General features: G+C 37.2%; 2 protein-coding genes across 4 annotated transcripts in view; both read left to right on the top strand.

The window, feature by feature from the left end:
* zgc:153738 (uncharacterized protein LOC558115 homolog) overlaps window positions 1-1,632 on the top strand; it is a 33,201-nt gene extending 31,569 nt beyond the window's left edge. For 2 of the 3 annotated variants that reach the window (XM_062027795.1, XM_062027793.1), the window contains 2 exons: window positions 839-1,077; window positions 1,145-1,632. In XM_062027795.1, coding sequence (XP_061883779.1) covers window positions 839-1,077; window positions 1,145-1,261 — 356 coding nt within the window. In that variant the 3' untranslated portion in view covers window positions 1,262-1,632. The remainder of the gene's footprint in view (window positions 1-838; window positions 1,078-1,144) is intronic. The other variant, XM_062027796.1, reaches the window with a different exon arrangement.
* Window positions 1,633-12,628: 10,996 nt separating this feature from the next.
* Window positions 12,629-21,151, top strand: part of obscna (obscurin, cytoskeletal calmodulin and titin-interacting RhoGEF a) — a 99,213-nt gene continuing 90,690 nt past the window's right edge. The window contains exons 1-6 of the mRNA XM_062027817.1: window positions 12,629-12,693; window positions 15,838-15,946; window positions 16,013-16,279; window positions 17,589-17,750; window positions 17,829-17,933; window positions 19,293-19,559. Coding sequence (XP_061883801.1) covers window positions 15,907-15,946; window positions 16,013-16,279; window positions 17,589-17,750; window positions 17,829-17,933; window positions 19,293-19,559 — 841 coding nt within the window. The 5' untranslated portion in view covers window positions 12,629-12,693; window positions 15,838-15,906. The remainder of the gene's footprint in view (window positions 12,694-15,837; window positions 15,947-16,012; window positions 16,280-17,588; window positions 17,751-17,828; window positions 17,934-19,292; window positions 19,560-21,151) is intronic.

Genomic DNA, 21,151 nt, shown 5'->3' with positions numbered 1-21,151 from the left:
AATAAAACCATCAAAAGCAATCTGCTTTTGTATAAAGTTAAGTTAGGTTAAATGAAATTATTATTATTATTAATTATTATTATTATTATTATTTATCTTACGGTATGTCAAAAATAATGAGCAAAATTTAATTGAAATATTGTCGGTGTGGCCCTCCAGCAGTGCTCGGGTTGCTTATGCGGCCCCCGGTAAAAATTAATTGCCCACCCCTGCTTTAAGGGTTCTGCAAAGTTTTGGGTCAAAAATGCTGAATTTGCAGCAACTTTTTCGGAAGGTTGAGGCAAAATTTGCGATGTTTTTGAGACTTTTTTTTGTTCAGTAAGATGGAATAAACTTCATGTTTTAGGTGTCAAACTCAAGGTTTTTATGTGGCCCACAAAAGCCTGGAAATAATAAAGTACTTTATCTTCTCTTACTGCTGTAAATTCCAGTTTTCCTACACTTTGACCACTACGGCTTGTAAAGTTTATGGATTTTTCTTTGCTGACGGCCATAATGATTATAAATCGTTTTTTTTTTGTAAACACATAAAGACCCCTAAAAGGTGTGTTGTTGTTTGTGCTATGGCACCATCTTTTGGACGAATTTGCTTACTGCAGGCGCTGCTTGGTGAATGTGAATTCCTGCTGTTTAAAGCTTTGAACCGGAAGTAGGAGTGCCGTTCAGTTTTCTAAGACCAGAGACTCAGGCACACGTTGAACTGGTGTCCCTTTAAGGGTTCTGCAAAGTTTTGGGTCAAAAATGCTGAATTTGCGGCTAACGTTAGCAACACCCGGGGGGACCGAACAGTACTTTATATGTGAATTTTTTTACTTCAACGTTATTTACCTGATTCCAGTGCTGTGGAAGCAACTGATCCAAAAGCATGGCGGAAAGATAACGCCCGCTCTGGACCTCAGCTCCCTGGCAAAAATCTCCGACGGCTTCACCGCCGGTCACATGATCCAGGCCATCCAGACGGTGATCACCAAGCGTCGACTCCTGTTGCAGGAGAAGCGACCTTTGAAGGCGATTGAGTTTGTAGCCCCGCTGGCCAAGTTCACTCCCGTCTTTCAGGACCAGGAAGAGGCCTTGAAAGTACACAGAATCACTAATTACCGACAAATGATGAGAAAAATGAACGTTTGTTTTTCTCTGTCCCCAGAAATGGTACACCAAGACTCCTTTGGGCAAGAAACGTGCAAAGGCTGCAGCTGAGCGGGAAGAGGCCCTGCAGGCACAAACTAAAGGCAAAGCTGCCGCCAAAAAAGGGAAGAAATAAAGTGCAATTATTTGCAATAAATGTCAAACATTTGATAGTAAAATTGTTATAAAGTGATGATCATTGAGAGAAACATTTGTTTATGAGTGCCTGGAAGATGTTTGTCATTTCTAGATAAATGTATTTTCCAACATGTGAATGCAGTTCTTCACTCAATATTCTTTTTTTGGGTCATTTTCTTTTCAAATGGAATTCTGTAGCGTCTGAACTAAAAAGTGCGCTCGTCACTTTGACTTGCTATATTTTTATTCATTCCGATTCTAAACCAATTCATAATTATTGAGAATCGATTTTTAAAAAATCTATTTTTTTTTCTTTTAAAAAAAAAAAAAAAAAAACCACTTACATTTTTTTATTAATTATAACTGATAGTAATAGTAATAATTAATTATGATTACAGAAATAAACTCCACCAATATATTTCTTATTGTATTTCGCTGGCTACATTTTTTGGCATTTTTTTTTTGGCACTTTTTTTTCTTTTTTTATTAATTTTTGGATTGAAATAATCACACAGCTATTATTAATATTATTATTGATAATGTTACTTTTGTTCATCTTTGGTTTTCCTGCTCTGTATAATATTTAACAATTATTGTAAATGTACGTCTTCTCAATTGTTGGAGTTGAGGTTGTTCTATTTTCTTTTATTAGATTGTTCTTCGACTTTTGTAAATAAACATTTAAAAAATATTGTTTTTAAAAAGAAGTCTCGTTTATTATTTATTCTGATTCTAAATCAAATCATAATTCTCGAGGATCAATTAAAAAAAACAAAAACATTTTTTTCTTAAAAAAAGCACAATCCACCCCCAATTTATAACTGATTATAGTAATAATTCATTATGATTACAGAAATAAACTCCACCAATATATGTATTATTGTTTTTTGCTGGCAACATTTTTTCCCCACTTTTTTTTCTTTTTAGCATTTTTGGATTGAAATAATCAGACTACTATTATTGATATTATTATTGATGTCACTATCTTTGGTTTTTTAGATTGTTCTTCGACTTTTGTAAATAAACATTTAAAAAATATTGTTTTTAAAAAGAAGTCTTGTTTATTATTTATTCTGATTCTAAATCAAATCATAATTCTCGAGGATAAAAAAAATAAATAAAAAAACAAAACTTTTTTTTTTTTTTTTTTTAAGTATATTTAATATTAGTAATAATTAATTACGATTCCAGAATGAAACTCCACCAATTACTTTCTTATTGTTCACTGGCTAAAATATTTAAAAATAAACTTTTTTTAAATTAATTTTTGGATAAAAGTTCAAGTTAAAGTACCACTGACACACACACACACACACACACACACACACACACACACACACACACACACACACACACACACACACACACACACACACACACACACACACACACACACACACACACACACACACACACACACACACACTGTCTGCATTTGACCCATCCCTTCCCTGAGACAACTATTATAGATAATGTTACTTTTCTTAATTTTTGTTTTTTCCCTATTTTTTTGGACAATATTTCATTTTATTGTTAACCTTTGACTGGCAGTGCCCTGTTGTTGTAATGCATCATTTGGCCACAAGAGGGCAGCAAAACACTTGCTTGAGATCCGTCTGATGTATTTTTCATGTACTAATTTTGAGTTATTAAAGTTATTATCTTCATGAGGAGCAGTTCCGCTGCTGTTCTTCTTCTCACTTAAAGCACGGATGTCGAACTCAAGGCCCCCCGGGCCCACATGCTTTTATTTGGCCCTCAAAAGCCTGGAAATAATATGTCTCAATAATTCACTTTTTCTTACTGAAAAAGTGCAGTATTTTAAAAATATTTTTAAAAACTTGTAAGTATATTTTACTAACCCCTTCCTGCTCTATCACTGATAAAAAATAAATAGCAAATTTCCCATTATTTTCTTTTGATACAAAACATGCACTTGATCCATGCAATCACATTAACTTAAATATTATTTAATAATGCAACACATATATTATCATATAAATAAAACCGTGTTTTTTTTTGTTAAAATTGAAATAAATACTTTTAATCTGCTTAACTTATGATTTCCAAACAAGTTATCACTGTAAAAATTATCATATAGTTCACACTAAAATTGTGAAATTTAAAAATATAAAAAAAACCTTGTAAGTATATTTTACTAACCCCTTCCTGCTCTGTCACTGATAAAAAAATAAATGGAAAATTTCCCATAATTTTCTTTTGATACAAAACATGCATTTGATCCATGCAATCACATTAACTTAAATATTATTTAAAAATGCAACACATATCATATAAATAAAACCGTGTTTTTTTTTGTTGAATTTGAAATAAATACTTTTAATCTGCTTAACTTATGATTTCCAAACAAGTTATCACTGTAAAAATTATCATATAGTTCACGCTAAAATTGTGAAATTTAAAAATATAAAAAAAAACCTTGTAAGTATATTTTACTAACCCCTTCCTGCTCTGTCACTGATAAAAAAATAAATGGAAAATTTCCCATAATTTTCTTTTGATACAAAACATGCATTTGATCCATGCAATCACATTAACTTAAATATTATTTAAAAATGCAACACATATCATATAAATAAAACCGTGTTTTTTTTTGTTGAATTTGAAAATAATACTTTTAACCTGCTTAATTTATGATTTCCAAACAAGTTATCACTGTAAAAATTATCATATAGTTCACGCTAAAATAGTGAAATTTAATGTTTTTTTTTTGTTTGTTTTTTACAGCATTTTACTGTAAATGAAAACTAATGTTTTTTAACGCTAAAATTCTGTTTCTTACTGTAACAAGACACAAGGTTTTGCCATTTCCAGTCTACAGTTTTTCCCACAAAAATAAGTTTTCTATATATATTAACAAAAAAAAGTTAATTTTACAGTAAAATTCTGTAAACTGAACTGACAAGTTTTTTTGCTGTAAAAAAAACATCGTGAATTTTACAGGTAAATTCTAGGCTGCCACATTTATTTTTTTCCCCGTAAAACCTACTACTACTGTCTAATAACATTTTAAGTAAACATTAACTGTAGACAGGATGAAGGACTAGTTATATGATTTAAAGTAAACATTAAGTGTAGACATGGTAAAGGACTAGTTATAGGATTTTAAGTAAACGTTAAGTGAAGACAGGTTAAAGGACTAGTTACAGGACTTTAAGTAAACATTAGGTGTAGACAGGTTAAAATACTAGTTACATGATTTTAAGTAAACTTAAGTGTAGACAGGTTAAAGGACTAGTTATAGGATTTTAAGTAAACTTAAGTGTAGACAGGTTAAAGGACTAGTTATAGGATTTTAAGTAAACTTAAGTGTAGACAGGTTAGAGGACTAGTTATAGGATTTTAAGTAAAAATTAAGTGTAGACAGGTTAAAGGACTAGTTACAGGATTTTAAGTAAACATTAAGTGTAGACAGGTTACAATACTAGTTATAGGATTTTAAGTAAACATTAAGTGTAGACAGGTTAAAGGACTAGTTATAGGATTTTAAGTAAACATTAAGTGTAGACAGGATAAAGGACTAGCTACAGGATTTTAAGTAAACATTAAGTGTAGACATGATAAAGGACTAGTTACAGGACTTTAAGTACACATTAAGTGTAGACAGGTTAAAATACTAGTTATAGGATTTTAAGTAAACATTAAGTGTAGACAGGATAAAGGACTAGTTATAGGATTTAAAGTAAACATTAAGTGTAGACATGGTAAAGGACTAGTTATAGTATTTAAAGTAAACATTAAGTGTAGACAGGATAAAGGACTAGTTACATGACTTTAAGTAAACATTAAGTGTAGACAGGTTAAATGACTAGTTATAGGACTTTAAGTAAACATTAAGTGTAGACAGGTTAAAGGACTAGTTATAGGACTTTAAGTAAACATTAAGTGTAGACAGGATAAAGGACTAGTTACAGGACTTTAAGTAAACATTAAGTGTAGACAGGTTAAATGACTAGTTATAGGACTTTAAGTAAACATTAAGTGTAGACAGGATAAAGGACTAGTTACATGATTTTAAGTAAACATTAAGTGTAGACAGGTTAAAGGACTAGTTATAGGACTTTAAGTAAACATTAAGTGTAGACGGGTTAACGAACTAGTTATAGGACTTTAAGTAAACATTAAGTGTAGACAGGATAAAGGACTAGTTATAGGACTTTAAGTAAACATTAAGTGTAGACAGGATAAAGGACTAGTTACAGGACTTTAAGTAAACATTAAGTGTAGACAGGTTAAAGGACTAGTTATAGGACTTTAAGTAAACATTAAGTGTAGACAGGTTAAAGGACTAGTTATAGGATTTTAAGTAAACATTAAGTGTAGACAGGTTAAAGGACTAGTTATAGGACTTTAATTAAACATTAAGTGTAGACAGGATAAAGGACTAGTTATAGGATTTTAATTAAACATTAAGTGTAGACAGGATAAAGGACTAGTTATAGGACTTTAAGTAAACATTAAGTGTAGACAGGATAAAGGACTAGTTGGAGGACTTGAAGGCCGCCCTGCAATTAGACCCCCAGGATTGTGGACCGGGCTTATAAGTCAAGGACAGTTCCAACTCACACAAGAGTGTTGTTGCAACTACCAACTACAGGAAATGTCTTTTGAGTTCAGGTCAGCTTGTCTGGATCCTCCCAATAAAACCAAATAAAAACATGTTAGGTCTGGGCTCTGGAGGGATGGATAGCTGGAAACGCGACACTCTGGTCTTCAGCTGTTTGGGTGGAGTTCTAAATGCACCCCACACATCCTTGCATTGACACAAGGCTATTTTTAGCCCTTCATCAATGGTGGACGGGTCACATGACCTTCATCATGCAAATGAGGAGCAGTCGTTACAAAATAAAAACATTTGTGACAAAAGGCCAGTGGAACAAGTGACCTGCCATTCCTCTCCCGCTGACGACAACTTGTTTTTTTGCGCCACGGAGAGATTAGCGTTGTCGATTTGAGTTTCACCGGATTTAGTGGTGCTCAGTCCCACATGGAGCTGTCCGTCAAACACAATGTGTCCGTCTAAATGAGGAGCACACCCCTTTATTAAAAACCTGCTGGATGTCACCTTTTAATCAAACGCCTATTCTCAGCTTGAAAGCCTCGACTCGGGTGTTAGCGCACAGCCTGGCACACACGTGCACAGGACTCAATCACCTAATTGTTTTTTTTTGGTGAAACACGACCTCGCTCATTATTACTTCATCTCCGCGTGACCTTTTACCCTTGGCAGCGCAGAAAACTCCCTGAGGGTTCCAGTTCCCTTTGAGCTGTCCCACCACATTTAGGACTATGACTGATCGCACCAAATCATCAACAATCTTATTCATCCGGATTCCGATTAGATTAAAATACCTTAAAATTCCATAAAAATATATATACAGTCGTGGTCAAAAGTTTACATACGCCGGAGCCATTTTCATATTTGTCATTTTCAAAATCCATCCATCCATCCATTTTCTACTGCTTGTCCCTTTTGGGTTCGCGGGGGGTGCTGGAGCCTATCTCAGTATTTTTTTTAACCTTTAGGGCTCCTGTCAGGTTCAAATACCAAACTATCTATTACACAAGACAAGAAGAAGGAATCAAGCAGAGACAGAGTTGAATTTTACTCATGAGGAGAGACGTATTGGGCTGCACACTCAGTTGCAGTTTCACCCTACACTCTAAGGCAGTGATCCCCAACCTTTTTGTACTTGCGAACCGGTCAATGCTTGAAAATTTGTCCCACGGACCGGTGGTGGGGGGGGGGGGGGAAGGGGTAGTAAAAAAAAAAAAAAAAATTTTTTTTTTTTGTCATAAAGAAATACAATCATGTGTGCTTACGGACTGTATCCCTGCAAACTGTATTGATTTATATTGATATATAATGTATATATTGTGTTTTAAAAATAAAAATAAAATTTGGTGTTTGGGGACCACTGCTCTAAGGTACAGTCCCACGTGCTCCTCTATTTATTTGGGAGGTCCCTAGTTAACATCACTGAGGCTGCAAGCAGCCCCCAGTAGACACAATACGTGATTATTCAGAATGGAAATGTGCCGACACTCGTGATTTCGCCCTGTCTCTGTTTTGTCCGCGTTGAGGTACTCGATGTCCGTCCTTGGCTGTCAGCAGGCAGGGTCTGGAACCAAGCTGCTGACAAGAGCAAACTCGCAAAGCAAGACCACAAGTTGTGTCTCTGCACAGATAGAAAAGTACAACTTCAGCACAATTGATAATAACTATAGCAACGGCCTTTAAGCATAAGAGTTGTGTGATAACTTTTACATAAATATTCTAACCATCCACAAGCTTCTGCGTGAATTTTTGAGCACTCTTCTTTACAAAATTGGTGCAGTTCAGCTAAATGTGTTGGTTTACTGACATGGATTTGTTTCTTCAGCATTGTCCACATGTGACTATATTGCTGGGTATTGTGGCCAAACAGCTACATTTTAGTTTCATCTGACCACAGAACTTTCTTCCAGAAGGTCTTATCTTTGTCCATGTGATGTTACGTCAAAAGTGGTAAAGCATGAGTGTCAAACTCTGGCCCGCGGGCCAAATTTGGCCCGCCGTGTAATTTCATTTGGCCCTTGAGGCAATATCAAATTAACATTAGAGCTGGCCCGCCGGTATATACACCGCATTCACCGCTAATACTCATACTTGCCAAGACTCCCGAATTTCAGTGCCCCTCCCGAAAATCTCCTGGGGCAACCATTCTCCCGAATTTCTCCCGATTTCCACCCGGACAACAATAATGGGGGCGTGCCTTAAAGGCACTGCCTTCAGCGTCCTCTACAACCTGTCGTCACGTCCGCTTTTCCTCCATACAAACAGCGTGCCGGCCCAGTCACATAATATATGCCGCTTTTACACACACACAAGTGAATGCATGGCATACTTGATCAACAACCATACAGGTCACACTGAGGGTGGCCGTATGAACAAGTTTAACACTGTTACAAATATGCGCCACACTGTGAACCCACACCAAACAAGAATGACAAACACATTGCGGTAGAACGTCCGCACCGTAACACAACATAAACACAACAGAACAAATACCCAGAACCCCTTGCAACACTAACTCTTCCGGGACGCTACAATATACACCCCCCGCTACCACCAAATGTTGATGTTTACCTCAGAAGGCTGCAAATAGAAAAGAGGCATTCAATTTTTGATTTAAATTTTATCTAATGTACAATTGATGTTTTTTCGTTTGTTTTTTGAAAGTTGATTTTGCTCGTTTGCTTGCTTGTTGATAGCTCGTTGCTTTGCTTGTTCCATATTCAGTGTTAAAGCAAATCAGTGTGGCAAACTGAGCAATAATTAACGTTTTATTGATGCACTTTCTCTTGCTACTTCAAGGCTTGAATGTTTGATTCATTCATTATTATTTTATTTTCAAATGTATTATTAGCCTGTGGAAAAAGTTTATTTTGATATTTACCTCAGAAGGCTGCAAACTCGATTTTGCATGTCACTAAAGTTATATAAGCATTGCTTGTTCAATATTCAATGCAAAACTTGTTTGGGTCCCTATTAAAAGGTTAATTTGTTCAACCTCGGCCCGCGGCTTTGTTCAGTTTTACATTTTGGCCCACTCTGTATTTGAGTTTGACACCCCTGTGGTAAAGGAATGGCTGAATCAGGCTAGAATTAAAGTTTTAGAATGGCCTTTCCAAAGTCCTGACTTTTGGACAATGCTGAAGAAACAAGTCCATGTCAGAAAACCAGCAAATTTAGCTGAACTGCATAAATGTTGTCAAGAGGAGTGGTCAAGCAGAAGCTTGTGGATGGCTACCAAAGCGCCTTATTGCAGTGAAACTTGCCAAGGGACATGTAAGCAAATATTAACATTGCTGTATGTATACTTTTGACCCAGCACATGTTCAGTAGACCCATAATAAATTCATAAAAGGAGTAAACTTCATGCATGTTTTTTGTGACCAACAAGTATGTGCTCCAATCACTCTATCACAAAAAAATAAGTTGTAGAAATGATTGGAAACTCAAGACAGCCATGACATTATGTTCTTTACAAGTGTATGTCAACTTTTGACCACGACTGTATATATACAGTTTGTGCTTGGGCCCAAAATTGAGAGGAGCTGTTAGAATAATGATGTATAAGTTATCACACAACTCTTATGCTTAAAGGCCGTTGCTATAGTTATTATCAATTGTGCTGAAGTTGTACTTTTTTATTTGTGCAAAGACACAACTTGTGGTCTTGCTTTGCGAGTTTTCTCTTGTCAGAAGTTTAGTTCCAGACCCTGCCTGCTGACAGCCAAGGACGGACATCGAGTACCTCAACGCAGACAAAACAGAGACAGGGCGAAATCACAAGTGTCAGCACATTTCCATATAATCATGTATTGCGTCTATCAGTGATGTTAACTAGGCACCTCCCAAATAAATAGAGGAGCATGTGGGACTGTACCTTAGAGCGTAGTGGGAAACTGTAACTGAGTGTGCAGCCCAATACGTCTTTCCTCATGAGTAAAATTCAACTCTGTCTCTGCTTGATTCCTTCTTCTTGTCTTGTGTAATAGATAGTTCGGTGTTTGAACCTGACAGGAGCCCTAAAGGTTAAAAAAATATTGAGATAGTCCCCGAAAGGGACAAGCGGTAGACCATGGATGGATGGATGGATTTTGAAAATGACAAATATGAAAATGGCCCCTGCAAGCTTTGATTTTTCAATGTACGCCCCTTAGTGGAAAAAAGTTTGGACACCTCTGCTCTAGATCAACTGATCGTTCGATCTTCTTTTTTAAATGTTTTAATGCCCTTTTTGTTAAAGAAACCCCTATTTTTTTGGAGGGCAAAAACACAAAATAGGCAACATTTTCCCCCAGAGTTTTTTTGAAAATGGAATATTTAAAGTGAAGTAATTGAAGCCTTAAATAGGTCAATACCAACATTGATTTTGATTAGGGATGTCCGATAATGGCTTTTTGCCGATATCCGATATTCCGATATTGTCCAACTCTTTAATTACCGATACCGATATCAACCGATACCGATATCAATCGATATATGCAGTCGTGGAATTAACACATTATTATGCCTAATTTGGACAACCATGTATGGTGAAGATAAGGTACTTTTTAAAAAAAACAATAAAATAAGATAACTAAATTAAAAACATTTTCTTGAATATAAAAAGAAAGTACAACAATATAAAAACAGTTACATAGAAACTAGTAATTAATGAAAATGAGTAAAATTAACTGTTAAAGGTTAGTACTATTAGTGGAGCAGCAGCACGCACAATCATGTGTGCTTACGGACTGTATCCCTTGCAGACTGTATTGATATATATTGATATATAATGTAGGAACCAGAATATTGATAACAGAAAGAAATGGGGGGAGGGAGGTTTTTTGGGTTGGTGCACTAATTGTAAGTGTATCTTGTGTTTTTTATGTTGATTTAATAAAAAAAACAAACCCCCCCCCCCAAAAAACCGATACAGATAATAAAAAACCGATACCGATAATTTCCGATATTACATTTTAACGCATTTATCGGACGATAATATCGGCAGGCCGATATTATCGGACATCCCTAATTTTGATGCATTAAAAACATTTTCTTGAATAAAAAAGAAAGTAAAACAATATAAAAACAGTTACATAGAAACTAGTAATTAATGAAAATGAGTAAATTTAATAAAAAAAACAAAAAAAACCCAAAAAAACCGATACAGATAATAAAAAAACGATTTTTTTCTTGAATAAAAAAGAAAGTAAAACAATATAAAAACAGTTACATAGAAACTAGTAATTAATGAAAATGAGTAAATTTAATAAAAAACCCCAAAAAAACCCGATACAGATAATAAAAAACCGATACCGATAATTTCCGATATTACATTTTAACGCATTTATCGGACGATAATATCGGCAGGCCGATATTATCGGACATCCCTAATTTTGATGCATTAAAAACATTTTCTTGAATAAAAAAGAAAGTAAAACAATATAAAAACAGTTACATAGAAACTAGTAATTAATGAAAATGAGTAAATTTAATAAAAAAACAAACAAACAAAAAAAACCCGATACAGATACTAAAAAAACGATTTTTTCTTGAATAAAAAAGAAAGTAAAACAATATAAAAACAGTTACATAGAAACTAGTAATTAATGAAAATGAGTAAATTTAATAAAAAAAAACAAAAAACGATACAGATAATAAAAAACCGATACCGATAATTTCCGATATTACATTTTAACGCATTTATCGGACGATAATATCGGCAGGCCGATATTATCGGACATCCCTAATTTTGATGCATTATTATTTGTTGAGCAATAACAAATTTGAAGAGAAAAAAAAACATCCTGCATGGCAGCTTTGATAGATAAATGGATATTGACTTTATTGATTCCTCCAGGAGAGTTCCCTCAGGAAAATTAAAAGTGTGTTATTGTGTTATTAGAGTCAATATTGCAACTTTTTCTTGTTACATTTCACTTGTTTGCTTTTTTTTAATGTTCTTTGTTTGTAATATTGTAGAATGTTTATGTCAGAATAATTGTATCTAAGTTATCACAAAACTTTGTGTTTCAATGAGTTCCCGGCGAGCAGACAAAAGCTGTCTTTGATCCTACCAAGCAAAAAAGGCTTGTAAAACTCCACTGTGTAGGATGGGAAGCGACATGAAGGTGTCGGTTTCTTTGATGTATTGTAATCCACAGGAAGATTTTGTCTTGACCCGAGATCTACAAAGCGGAGAGGAAGCAGGGCCTGACCCCTCCTCCAGGCACCTTTTCTTTGAACTGTTTGGTGACCAAAAGCAGCGGCTGTTTACGACCCCCTTCCTTTAGAAACAGCTGTTGCCATGTAATCAGGGAAAGTCCAAATAAAAGAGGAGGCGTACAATCTTTCGTCAGAGCGTGGTGGGAGACTGTGCAAGAGTACAGCCCAGACGTTTCTCCTCAATTGAGCTAAATTGAATTCTGTCTCTGTTTAATTCCTTGCTTCTTGTCTTGTTTAATAGATGTCATCAGTGTTTGAACCTGACAGCCTACAATGAGCGATAGACTTTGGACACCCTTGCTTTAGACGCACGCTGTTATTAATCCCATACTTGTTTAGGGGATGGCATACAGTATATTTTCTAGTATTGTAATGGTTGCATTGATGGTGATTATTGTGCTCTCGCCAAGCTATTTGGAGGTCAGTATGTGTGTGGGGGGGCGGGGGGGGGGCCGGGCTGTGTCAGCTGTTCACTAAGTCGCTCCATCACCGCAGCGACAAGGGGGTAAAAAAAGAGAAAGTGGTGTAGGGTCTGTCTCCTTCGGGGACTGGGACTCAGATTTGGAATGCATGCTGGCGTTGTTAATGTCATAGACCTGTTCAGGTGTTGGTGTGAGGATGGACCTTCTTCCAGCACACCTGAGTTAAAGGTGCGTACACGATACTGTGTGGCTTGACATCTTTTTCATCACTCCGTCCACTCAGGTGCTGTAATATTTAGTTCAATAGCATGCAAATATTGCATTAATTAGGATTGTTCTGGCTGTAATAGGAGGAGTTGAATTTTGTCTGCTGTTTACTGTGTGACAGTGAAGCATGCTGGGAATGTCCTGTGTGAAATGATCCGACATGGTAGATTTGATATGTTTCGTGTGGCTTCCTGAGGGTGAGAGCTGAGGGCGTTCAGGTTGTGGTGGCGTCACAGCAGAGTCTATATTGGTGGTGATGAGTCAGTGAGCGAGGTGACGGGGATTACGCCGCTCGCCATCGCAAGGATCCGATGTATGCCACGTGGAATTATTACCTGTGTCGACTTAAATGCGCTGGAAAAAGTTTACACTTTTAAAGTTATCCTCCACACACACCTTGTCAAAATCTCCCCAAACTTGTACCAATCGTTTGTGCTACATCTGTGCTGTAAAATGTTTTTTTCTATAACTATTATAGTTGTCGTATTACCTGTTAGTTTTTATTGTCACGTTTTATTATTTCTTGTCAAAATACCCCCCCTAAATTTACCCCAAACATTTGTGCTACGTTATTGTTTTTTTTTAAAGAAAATACAGTTTTTTATGACAATATAAAATATGCAAATATGCAATATATTCCCCCCAAAAATGTGAAAGTGGAATATTTGATGTAAAGTAATTAGAGCCTTCAATAGATCAATATTTCATAACATTGAAATTAGTTCTTTTCTTTTTTTTGAGAAATAACAGTTTATTTATTTTAAGTCCCACTAAGATTCTTAGGACCTAAAAGGGCCCCACTGATAACAATGTATACATTTTAATTTTTAATGTTTTATGCCCTTTTTGTTAAAGAAAACACAGTTTTTAATGACAATATAAAATATGCAAATATGCAATATTCTCCCCCCCAAAAATGTCAAAGTGAAATATTTGATGTAAAGTAATTGGAGCCTTCAATAGATCAATATTTCATAACATTGAAATTAGTTCATTATTTTTCTTTGAGGAATAATAGTTTATTTATTTTAAGTCCCACTAAGATTTTTAGGACCTAAAAGGGACCCACTCATAAAAATGTATAACATTTAAAAAAAAAAAAATGTTTTATGCCCTTTTTGTTAAAGAAAACACAGTTTTTATGACAATATAAAATATGCAATATATTCCCCCCAAAAATGTCAAAGTGGAATATTTGATGTAAAGTAATTGGAGCCTTCAATAGATCAATATTTCATAAATTTGAAATTATTTCATTATTATTTTTTGAGAAATAACAGCTGTTGTTTTTTTAAGTCCCAATAAGATTCTTAGGACCTAAAAGGGCCCCACTCATAAACATGTATACATTTTTTATTTTTAATGTTTTATGCCCTTTTTGTTAAAAAAAACCAACATTTTTTATGACAATATAAAATATGCAATATATTCCCCCCAAAAATGTAAAAGTGAAATATTTGATGTAAAGTAATTTGAGCCTTCAATAGATCAATATTTCATAACATTGAAATTAGTTCTTTTTTTTTTTTTTTGAGCAATGACAGTTTTTTTTGTTTTTTTTAAGTCCTACTAAGATTCTTAGGACCTAAAAGGGCCCCACTCATAAAAATGTATACATTTGTTTTTATTCATTTTTAATGTTTTATGCCCTTTTTGTTAAAGAAAACACTGTTTTTTATGACAATATAAAATATGCAAATATGCAATATATTCCCCCAAAAAATGTCAAAGTGAAATATTTGATGTAAAGTAATTGGAGCCTTCAATAGATCAATATTTCATAACATTGAAATTAGTTCATTATTATTTTTTGAGAAATAACAGTTTATTTATTTTAAGTCCCACTAAGATTTTTAGGACCTAAAAGGGCCCCACTCACTAAAATTTTTTAATGTTTTATGCCTTTTTTGTTAAAGAAAACACAGTTTTTATGACAATATGAAATATGCAATATGCAATATATTCCCCCCAAAAATGTCAAAGTGGAATATTTGATGTAAAGTAATTAGAACCTTCAATAGCTCAATATTTCATAACATTGAAATTAGTTTGATATTATTTTTTTAGCAATGACAGGTTTGTTTTTTGTTTTTTTTAAGTCCCACTTAGATTTTTAGGACCTAGAAGGGCCCCACTCATAAAAATGTATACATTTTTAAAAAATGTTTTATGCCCTTTTTGTTAAAGAAAACTATTTTTTTTATGACAAATATTCCCCCCAAAAATGTCAAAGTGGAATATTTGATGTAAAGTAATTGGAGCCTTCAATAGATCAATATTTCATAACATTGAAATTAGTTCATTATTATTTTTTGAGCAATGACAGTTTTTTTTTTTTAAGTCCCACTAAAATTCTAAGGACCTAAAAGGGCCCCACTCATAAAAATGTATTATTTTTTTAATTTAAAAAAATATATATAATTTTTTAAAATGTTTTTTAAATGTTTTATGCCCTTTTTGTTAAAGAAAACACAGTTTTTATGACAATATAAAATATTCAAATATGCAATATATTCCCCCCCAAAAATGTGAAAGTGGAATATTTGATGTAAAGTAATTGGAGCCTTCAATAGATCAACATTTCATAACATTGAAATTAGTTCATTATTATTTTTTGAGAAATAACAGTTGTTGTTTTTTAAGTCCCAATAATATTCTTAGGACCTAAAAGGGCTCCACTCATAAAAATGTATTATTTTTTTAATTTAAAAAAAAAATGTTTTATGCCCTTTTTGTTAAAGAAAACACATTTTTTTACGAGAATATAAAATATGCAAATATGCAATATATTCCCCCCAAAAATGTCCAAGTGGAATATTTGATGTAAAGTAATTTGAGCCTTGAATAGATCAATATTTCATAACGACGCTGATTTTGATTCATTATTATTTCTATCAGTTTTAAAGAAAAAAATAGCCTGCATGGCAGTTTAGTGTTATTAAAGTCACCATTGCAACTTTTGCCTGTTACATTTCACTTATTTGCTCTTTTATTAAATTTTTTATGCTTTTTTTGGTATGAGATTTTTTTAGAACCGTTAAAAAAACGAGCTGCACTGTGGACACCCCTGCTGATTGACTAATGAAGCCACATGCATACATACAGTGTTGATGTTTACCTGTGGACCATTGTGTATCCTGGGCCAGAGAGGAAGTCCAGCCATCAGCAGGCAGCATGGCAGACCACATACCTGGAGGAATAGTAGCAGCTGCAAGTAAGCAATGCAACAATGGTGATGGAGCACACACCTTTTCTTAAACGGTGTGTCTTCACAATCCAGAGAAGCGTGTCCAGGTGGTGAAAGGCCTGGAGGATGTGGAAGTGAGCGAGTGCGAGAGCTGCTCCTTGGAGGTGACCCTCAACTTGGCCTACATGGAGGGAGTGTGGACCAGGGATGGGCTGCAGCTCAAGTCCAAGCCCAACTGTCGCATGAGCGCACACGGGAAGACGCACGCCCTCGTACTGAGCCGCGTGGCTCTGGCGGACGCCGGCCTGATCTCCTTTCACACCAACGGCATCGAGACGTCTGCTCGACTCTCTGTCACAGGTGGGCTCAGAGGACCGCCACAGGGTCTCGTCTTGGCCGTAACACTTGGATACCATGTGTCAAGTACCAAGATATATGACTCTGAGGTGTTCGGCTACAAAATTGGCTAAAAAAGTTAGCTTGGTAACGTTAGCATGCTAGCATGTTAACTTTAGCATGTGTCAAGTACCAAGTTATAGGACTCTGAGGCGTTCGATTGCAAAATTGGCAAAAAAAAAAAGGTTAGCATGGTAGTGTTAGCATATGTCAAGTATTAAGTTACATGATATAAGGTCTTCGGCTGCAAAATTGGCTAAGAAAGTTAACGTGGCACTGTTAGCGTGCTAACATTAGCATGTGTCAAGTACCAAGATATATGACTCTGAGGTGTTTGGCTGCAAAATTGGCTAAAAAAGTTAGCTTGGTAACGTTAGCATGCTAGCATGTTAACTTTAGCATGTGTCAAGTACCAAGTTATAGGACTCTGAGGCGTTCGATTGCAAAATTGGCAAAAAAAAAAGTTAGCATGGTAGCGTTAGCATATGTCAAGTATTAAGTTATATGATATAAGGTGTACGGCTGCAAAATTGGCTAAGAAAGTTAACATGGCACTGTTAGCATGCTAACATTAGCATGTGTCAAGTACCAAGATATACGACTTTGAGGTGTTCGGCTGCAAAATTGGCTAAAAAAGTAAACTTGGTAACGTTAGCATGCTAACAGTTAGAATGTGTCAAGTACCAAGTTATAGGACTCTGAGGCGTTCGATTGGAAAATTGGCCAAAAAAAAGTTAGCATGGTAGTGTTAGCATATGTCAAGTATTAAGTTATATGATATAAGGTGTTCGGCTGCAAAACTGGCTGAAAAAGTTACAATGGTAGTGTTAGCATGTGAGCATGTTGACATTAGCATGTGTCAAGTACTAATTTGATAACTCTGAGGCGCTCGGCTGCCAAATTGGCTGGAAAAGTTAGCATGGTAATGTTAGCATGCTAACAGTTAGCATGTGTCATGTGACTCTGAGGCTTTCGCCTGTAAATCGGCTGAAAAAGTTAGCGTGGGCAATTTAGCATGATAGAATGTCAATGTGAGCTACCAAGTTATATGACTCTGAAGCGTTCCGACGACAAAATTGGCTGAAAAAGTTACCAGGGTCGTGTTGTCTGGGAAAGTTAGCATGCTAATGTTATCGTGCTAACAGTTAGCATGTGTCACATGAGGCTTTCGGCTGTAAAAGTGGATAAAAAAAAAAGTTAGCATGATAATGCTAACAAGCTAGCTCAGGGTCACTCTAGCAGTCGGTGTGTTTACTAAGTACTTTCCTTGCAGCTCGGGACATCCAGATGGTAAAGGAGCTGGAGGATGTGGACACCATGGAGCGCCAGTCCGTCAGCTTCCTGTGTGAAGTCAACCAGGAGGATGTGGAGGGCCGCTGGTACAGGGATGACTGCAGGATCCGACACGGGGACAACATAAAGATCAGACATCAGGGTGAGTGAGTTAGTACATGTACAGGATGTAGTAAAATGCATGTAAACAGGATTCCTTCTCTTGTGAATGTGGTTTCAGGTAAAATCCACACCTTGTCTTTTAAGTCTGTCAGACCGGAGCACGCTGGCCAGATCCGATTCTCTGCCCAGCGAGTCTGGTCTTGTGCCACTCTTACAGTCAAAGGTCAGTCTCTAGTTTTATTACTTTTTTTGTAAGAAGTCCTACACAATTTCAACAGGCTAAGAATGAAATTGAATAACAATAGATTACAACTATTGTAGTAATCTGTGTTGTTGTAATCAACTTGTGCTTTGTGGACTTGGAGAAGGCATTCGACCGTGTCCCTCGGGAAGCCCTGTGGGGAGTGCTCAGAGAGTATGGGGTATCGGACTGTCTGATTGTGGCGGTCCGCTTCCTGTACGATCAGTGTCAGAGCTTGGTCCGCATTGCCGGCAGTAAGTCGGACACGTTTCCAGTGAGGGCTGGACTCCGCCAAGGCTGCCCTTTGTCACCCATTCTGTTCATAACTTTTATGGACAGAATTTCTAGGCGCAGTCAAGGCGTTGAGGGGATCTGGTTTGGTGGCTGCAGGATTAGGTCTCTGCTTTTTGCAGATGATGTGGTCCTGATGGCTTCATCTGGCCAGGATCTTCAGCTCTAACTGGATCGGTTCGCAACCGAGTGTGAAGCGACTGGGATGGGAATCAGCACCTCCAAGTCAGAGTCCATGGTTCTCGCCCGGAAAAGGGTGGCGTGCCATTTCCGGGTTGGGGAGGAGACCCTGCCCCAAGTGGAGGAGTTCAAGTACCTCGGTGTCTTGTTCACGAGTGAGGGAAGAGTGGATGGCGAGGTCGACAGGCGGATCGGTGCGGCGTCTTCAGTAATGCGGATGCTGTATCGATCCGTTGTGGTGAAGAAGGAGCTGAGCCGGAAGGCAAAGCTGTCAATTTACCGGTCGATCTACGTTCCCATCCTCACCTATGGTCATGAGCTTTGGGTTATGACCGAAAGGACAAGATCACGGGTACAAGAAATGAGTTTCCTCCACCGGGTGGCGGGGCTCTCCCTTAGAGATAGGGTGAGAAGCTCTGCCATCCGGGAGGAAATCAAAGTAAAGCCGCTGCTCCTCCACATCGAGAGGAGCCAGATGAGGTGGTTCGGGCATCTGGTCAGGATGCCACCCGAACGCCTCCCTAGGGAGGTGTTTAGGGCACGTCCGACCGGTAGGAGGCCACGGGGAAGACCCAGGACACGTTGGGAAGACTATGTCTCCCGGGAGGAACTGGACGAAGTGGCTTGGGAGAGGGATGTCTGGGCTTCCCTGCTTAGGCTGCGACCCGACCTCGGATAAGCAGAAAAAGATGTGCTTATCAAGGTGCGGTTATCAATCACGGTTTTATGATCGTTTTAATTTGAAACGGTAATACTAATCATCATGAATTTTAGCGCGGTTTATCATTAATACCAGTAACCGTTACATCCCTTTTTGAGATCATCTTCAAAATTATACGCTACGTTATTGCCTGTTTTCTCAATCCACAGAGCTCCCGGTCCAAATAGTGCGCCCCCTGAGGGTCAAGATCGCCATGTACCACCACCGGGGTCTGCTGGAGTGCCAGGTTTCCCGGGCCAACGCTCAAGTCCGATGGTACAAGAACAGGAGGGAGCTCCAGTCCGGCAAAAAGTACCAACTGATCTGCCAAGACGTCTTCAGGCAGCTCACCATCGACGACGTATGCTCCTCGGATGAAGACACCTACATCTGCGACGCGGGAGATGACAAAACATCTTGCCAGCTTCTGGTGGAGGGTGAGATATATCAGTTACAACGTGCCACATGCAGTGGGAACTCTGTGAATCCTAATTTGGGGACGCTAACCGACATCCGATCCGATGTAGGGTCACACTGATGAAATCTTCTTCAACTATTCAGTACAGACATTTACAAAGTAGTCCGTGAACACATGTAACAGTGTACAACTACTAGGAAGAAACACTATTTTTGATGGTGCGTACTCACATTCTGTAACTTCCGATGTATTTATGTCTTCCCTCAGCACGTCCGAAGCTGGTGCTTCTTTTGGAGTGGGTGTTGCCTAACAAGAACAAACACAATAAGCAGACAAAGCAAAGCGTCTACAAAGAGTAGACTCCAGACTCGATACTGTTGAGTTTGTGATATCGAACGCTGTAGAGTTAGAAGGTCCACAACTTTAACCCTAATCCCATTTTCTAAATATCGACCAGGTCCGAATTTAACCCATGTGGGCCTTGTAGGTCACAAAAGAACCTGAGTGTTCCCAATGATAAATGGGGTTGCTCTGTGTAAATTGTTGATCTGTGCTTATTGGCTATCAGGTTTTTTCCACGGCCCCAGTCTGTGGCCCCTCCAACGATAGGAGCCCAGTCTAAAATCCTTCATCCTTCCCCAGCGTCTACCTTCTTCCCCACCTTTTATGGGGCGCCGTTAAGTGGTGACCCATGACAACAAAGAGCATACCATACCATTCCATGAATTTACCATGAATTGATTAATGTGGACCCCGACTTAAACAAGTTGAAAAACTTATTCGGGTGTTACCATTTAGTGGTCAATTGTACGGAGTATGTACTGTACTGTGCAAGCTACTAATAAAAGTTTCAATCAATCAATCAATCCATACCATACCATACCAAAAAGTCTGAAGTTCATCCAGAAGGCCCACCCTGGACCCTTCGGGTACATTTTCGACCATTTGGAGCACCAGGACTTTTAGAATTGAGTCTGTTTGGGGTCCTTTAGAACTTTTAGGGCAGGTGTTCTTAACCTTTTTCACCCCAGGGTTCAACATTTCCACTATAGAGGGGACTGGGACCCACTCAAATTTGAACAATTAGTAATCTTACACTTGATTTTAATCGTATTCGATAATTACATCTAACCTTTTAGGGTTAAGTCTGTTTGGGGTCCTTTAGAACCTTTAGGGCAGGGGTTCTTAACCTTTTTGATCCCAGGGCTCAACATTTCTACTACAGGTGGGGACTGGGACCCACTCAAATTTGAGCAATTAGTAATCTTACTCTTGATTTGAATCATATTCGATAATTACATCTAACCTTTTAGGGTTAAGTCTGTTTGGGGTCCTTTAGAACTTTTAGGCCAGGGGTTCTTAACCTTTTTGACCCCAGGGTTCAACATTTCCACTACAGGGGGAATGGGACCCATTCAAATTTGAACAATTAGTAATCTTACTCTTGATTTTAATCGTATTCGATAATTACATCTAACCTTTTAGGGCTAAGTCTGTTTGGGGTCCTTTAGAACCTTTAGGGCAAAGGTTCTTAACCTTTTTGATCCGAGGGCTCAACATTTCCACTACAGGGGGGACTGGGACTCAATCAAATGTGAACAATTAGTAATC

This window comes from Entelurus aequoreus, linkage group LG19, assembly GCF_033978785.1.
Source record: "Entelurus aequoreus isolate RoL-2023_Sb linkage group LG19, RoL_Eaeq_v1.1, whole genome shotgun sequence".
NCBI classification, from domain to species: domain Eukaryota; kingdom Metazoa; phylum Chordata; class Actinopteri; order Syngnathiformes; family Syngnathidae; genus Entelurus; species Entelurus aequoreus.
This window is presented reverse-complemented; position numbering and strand designations above follow the sequence as displayed.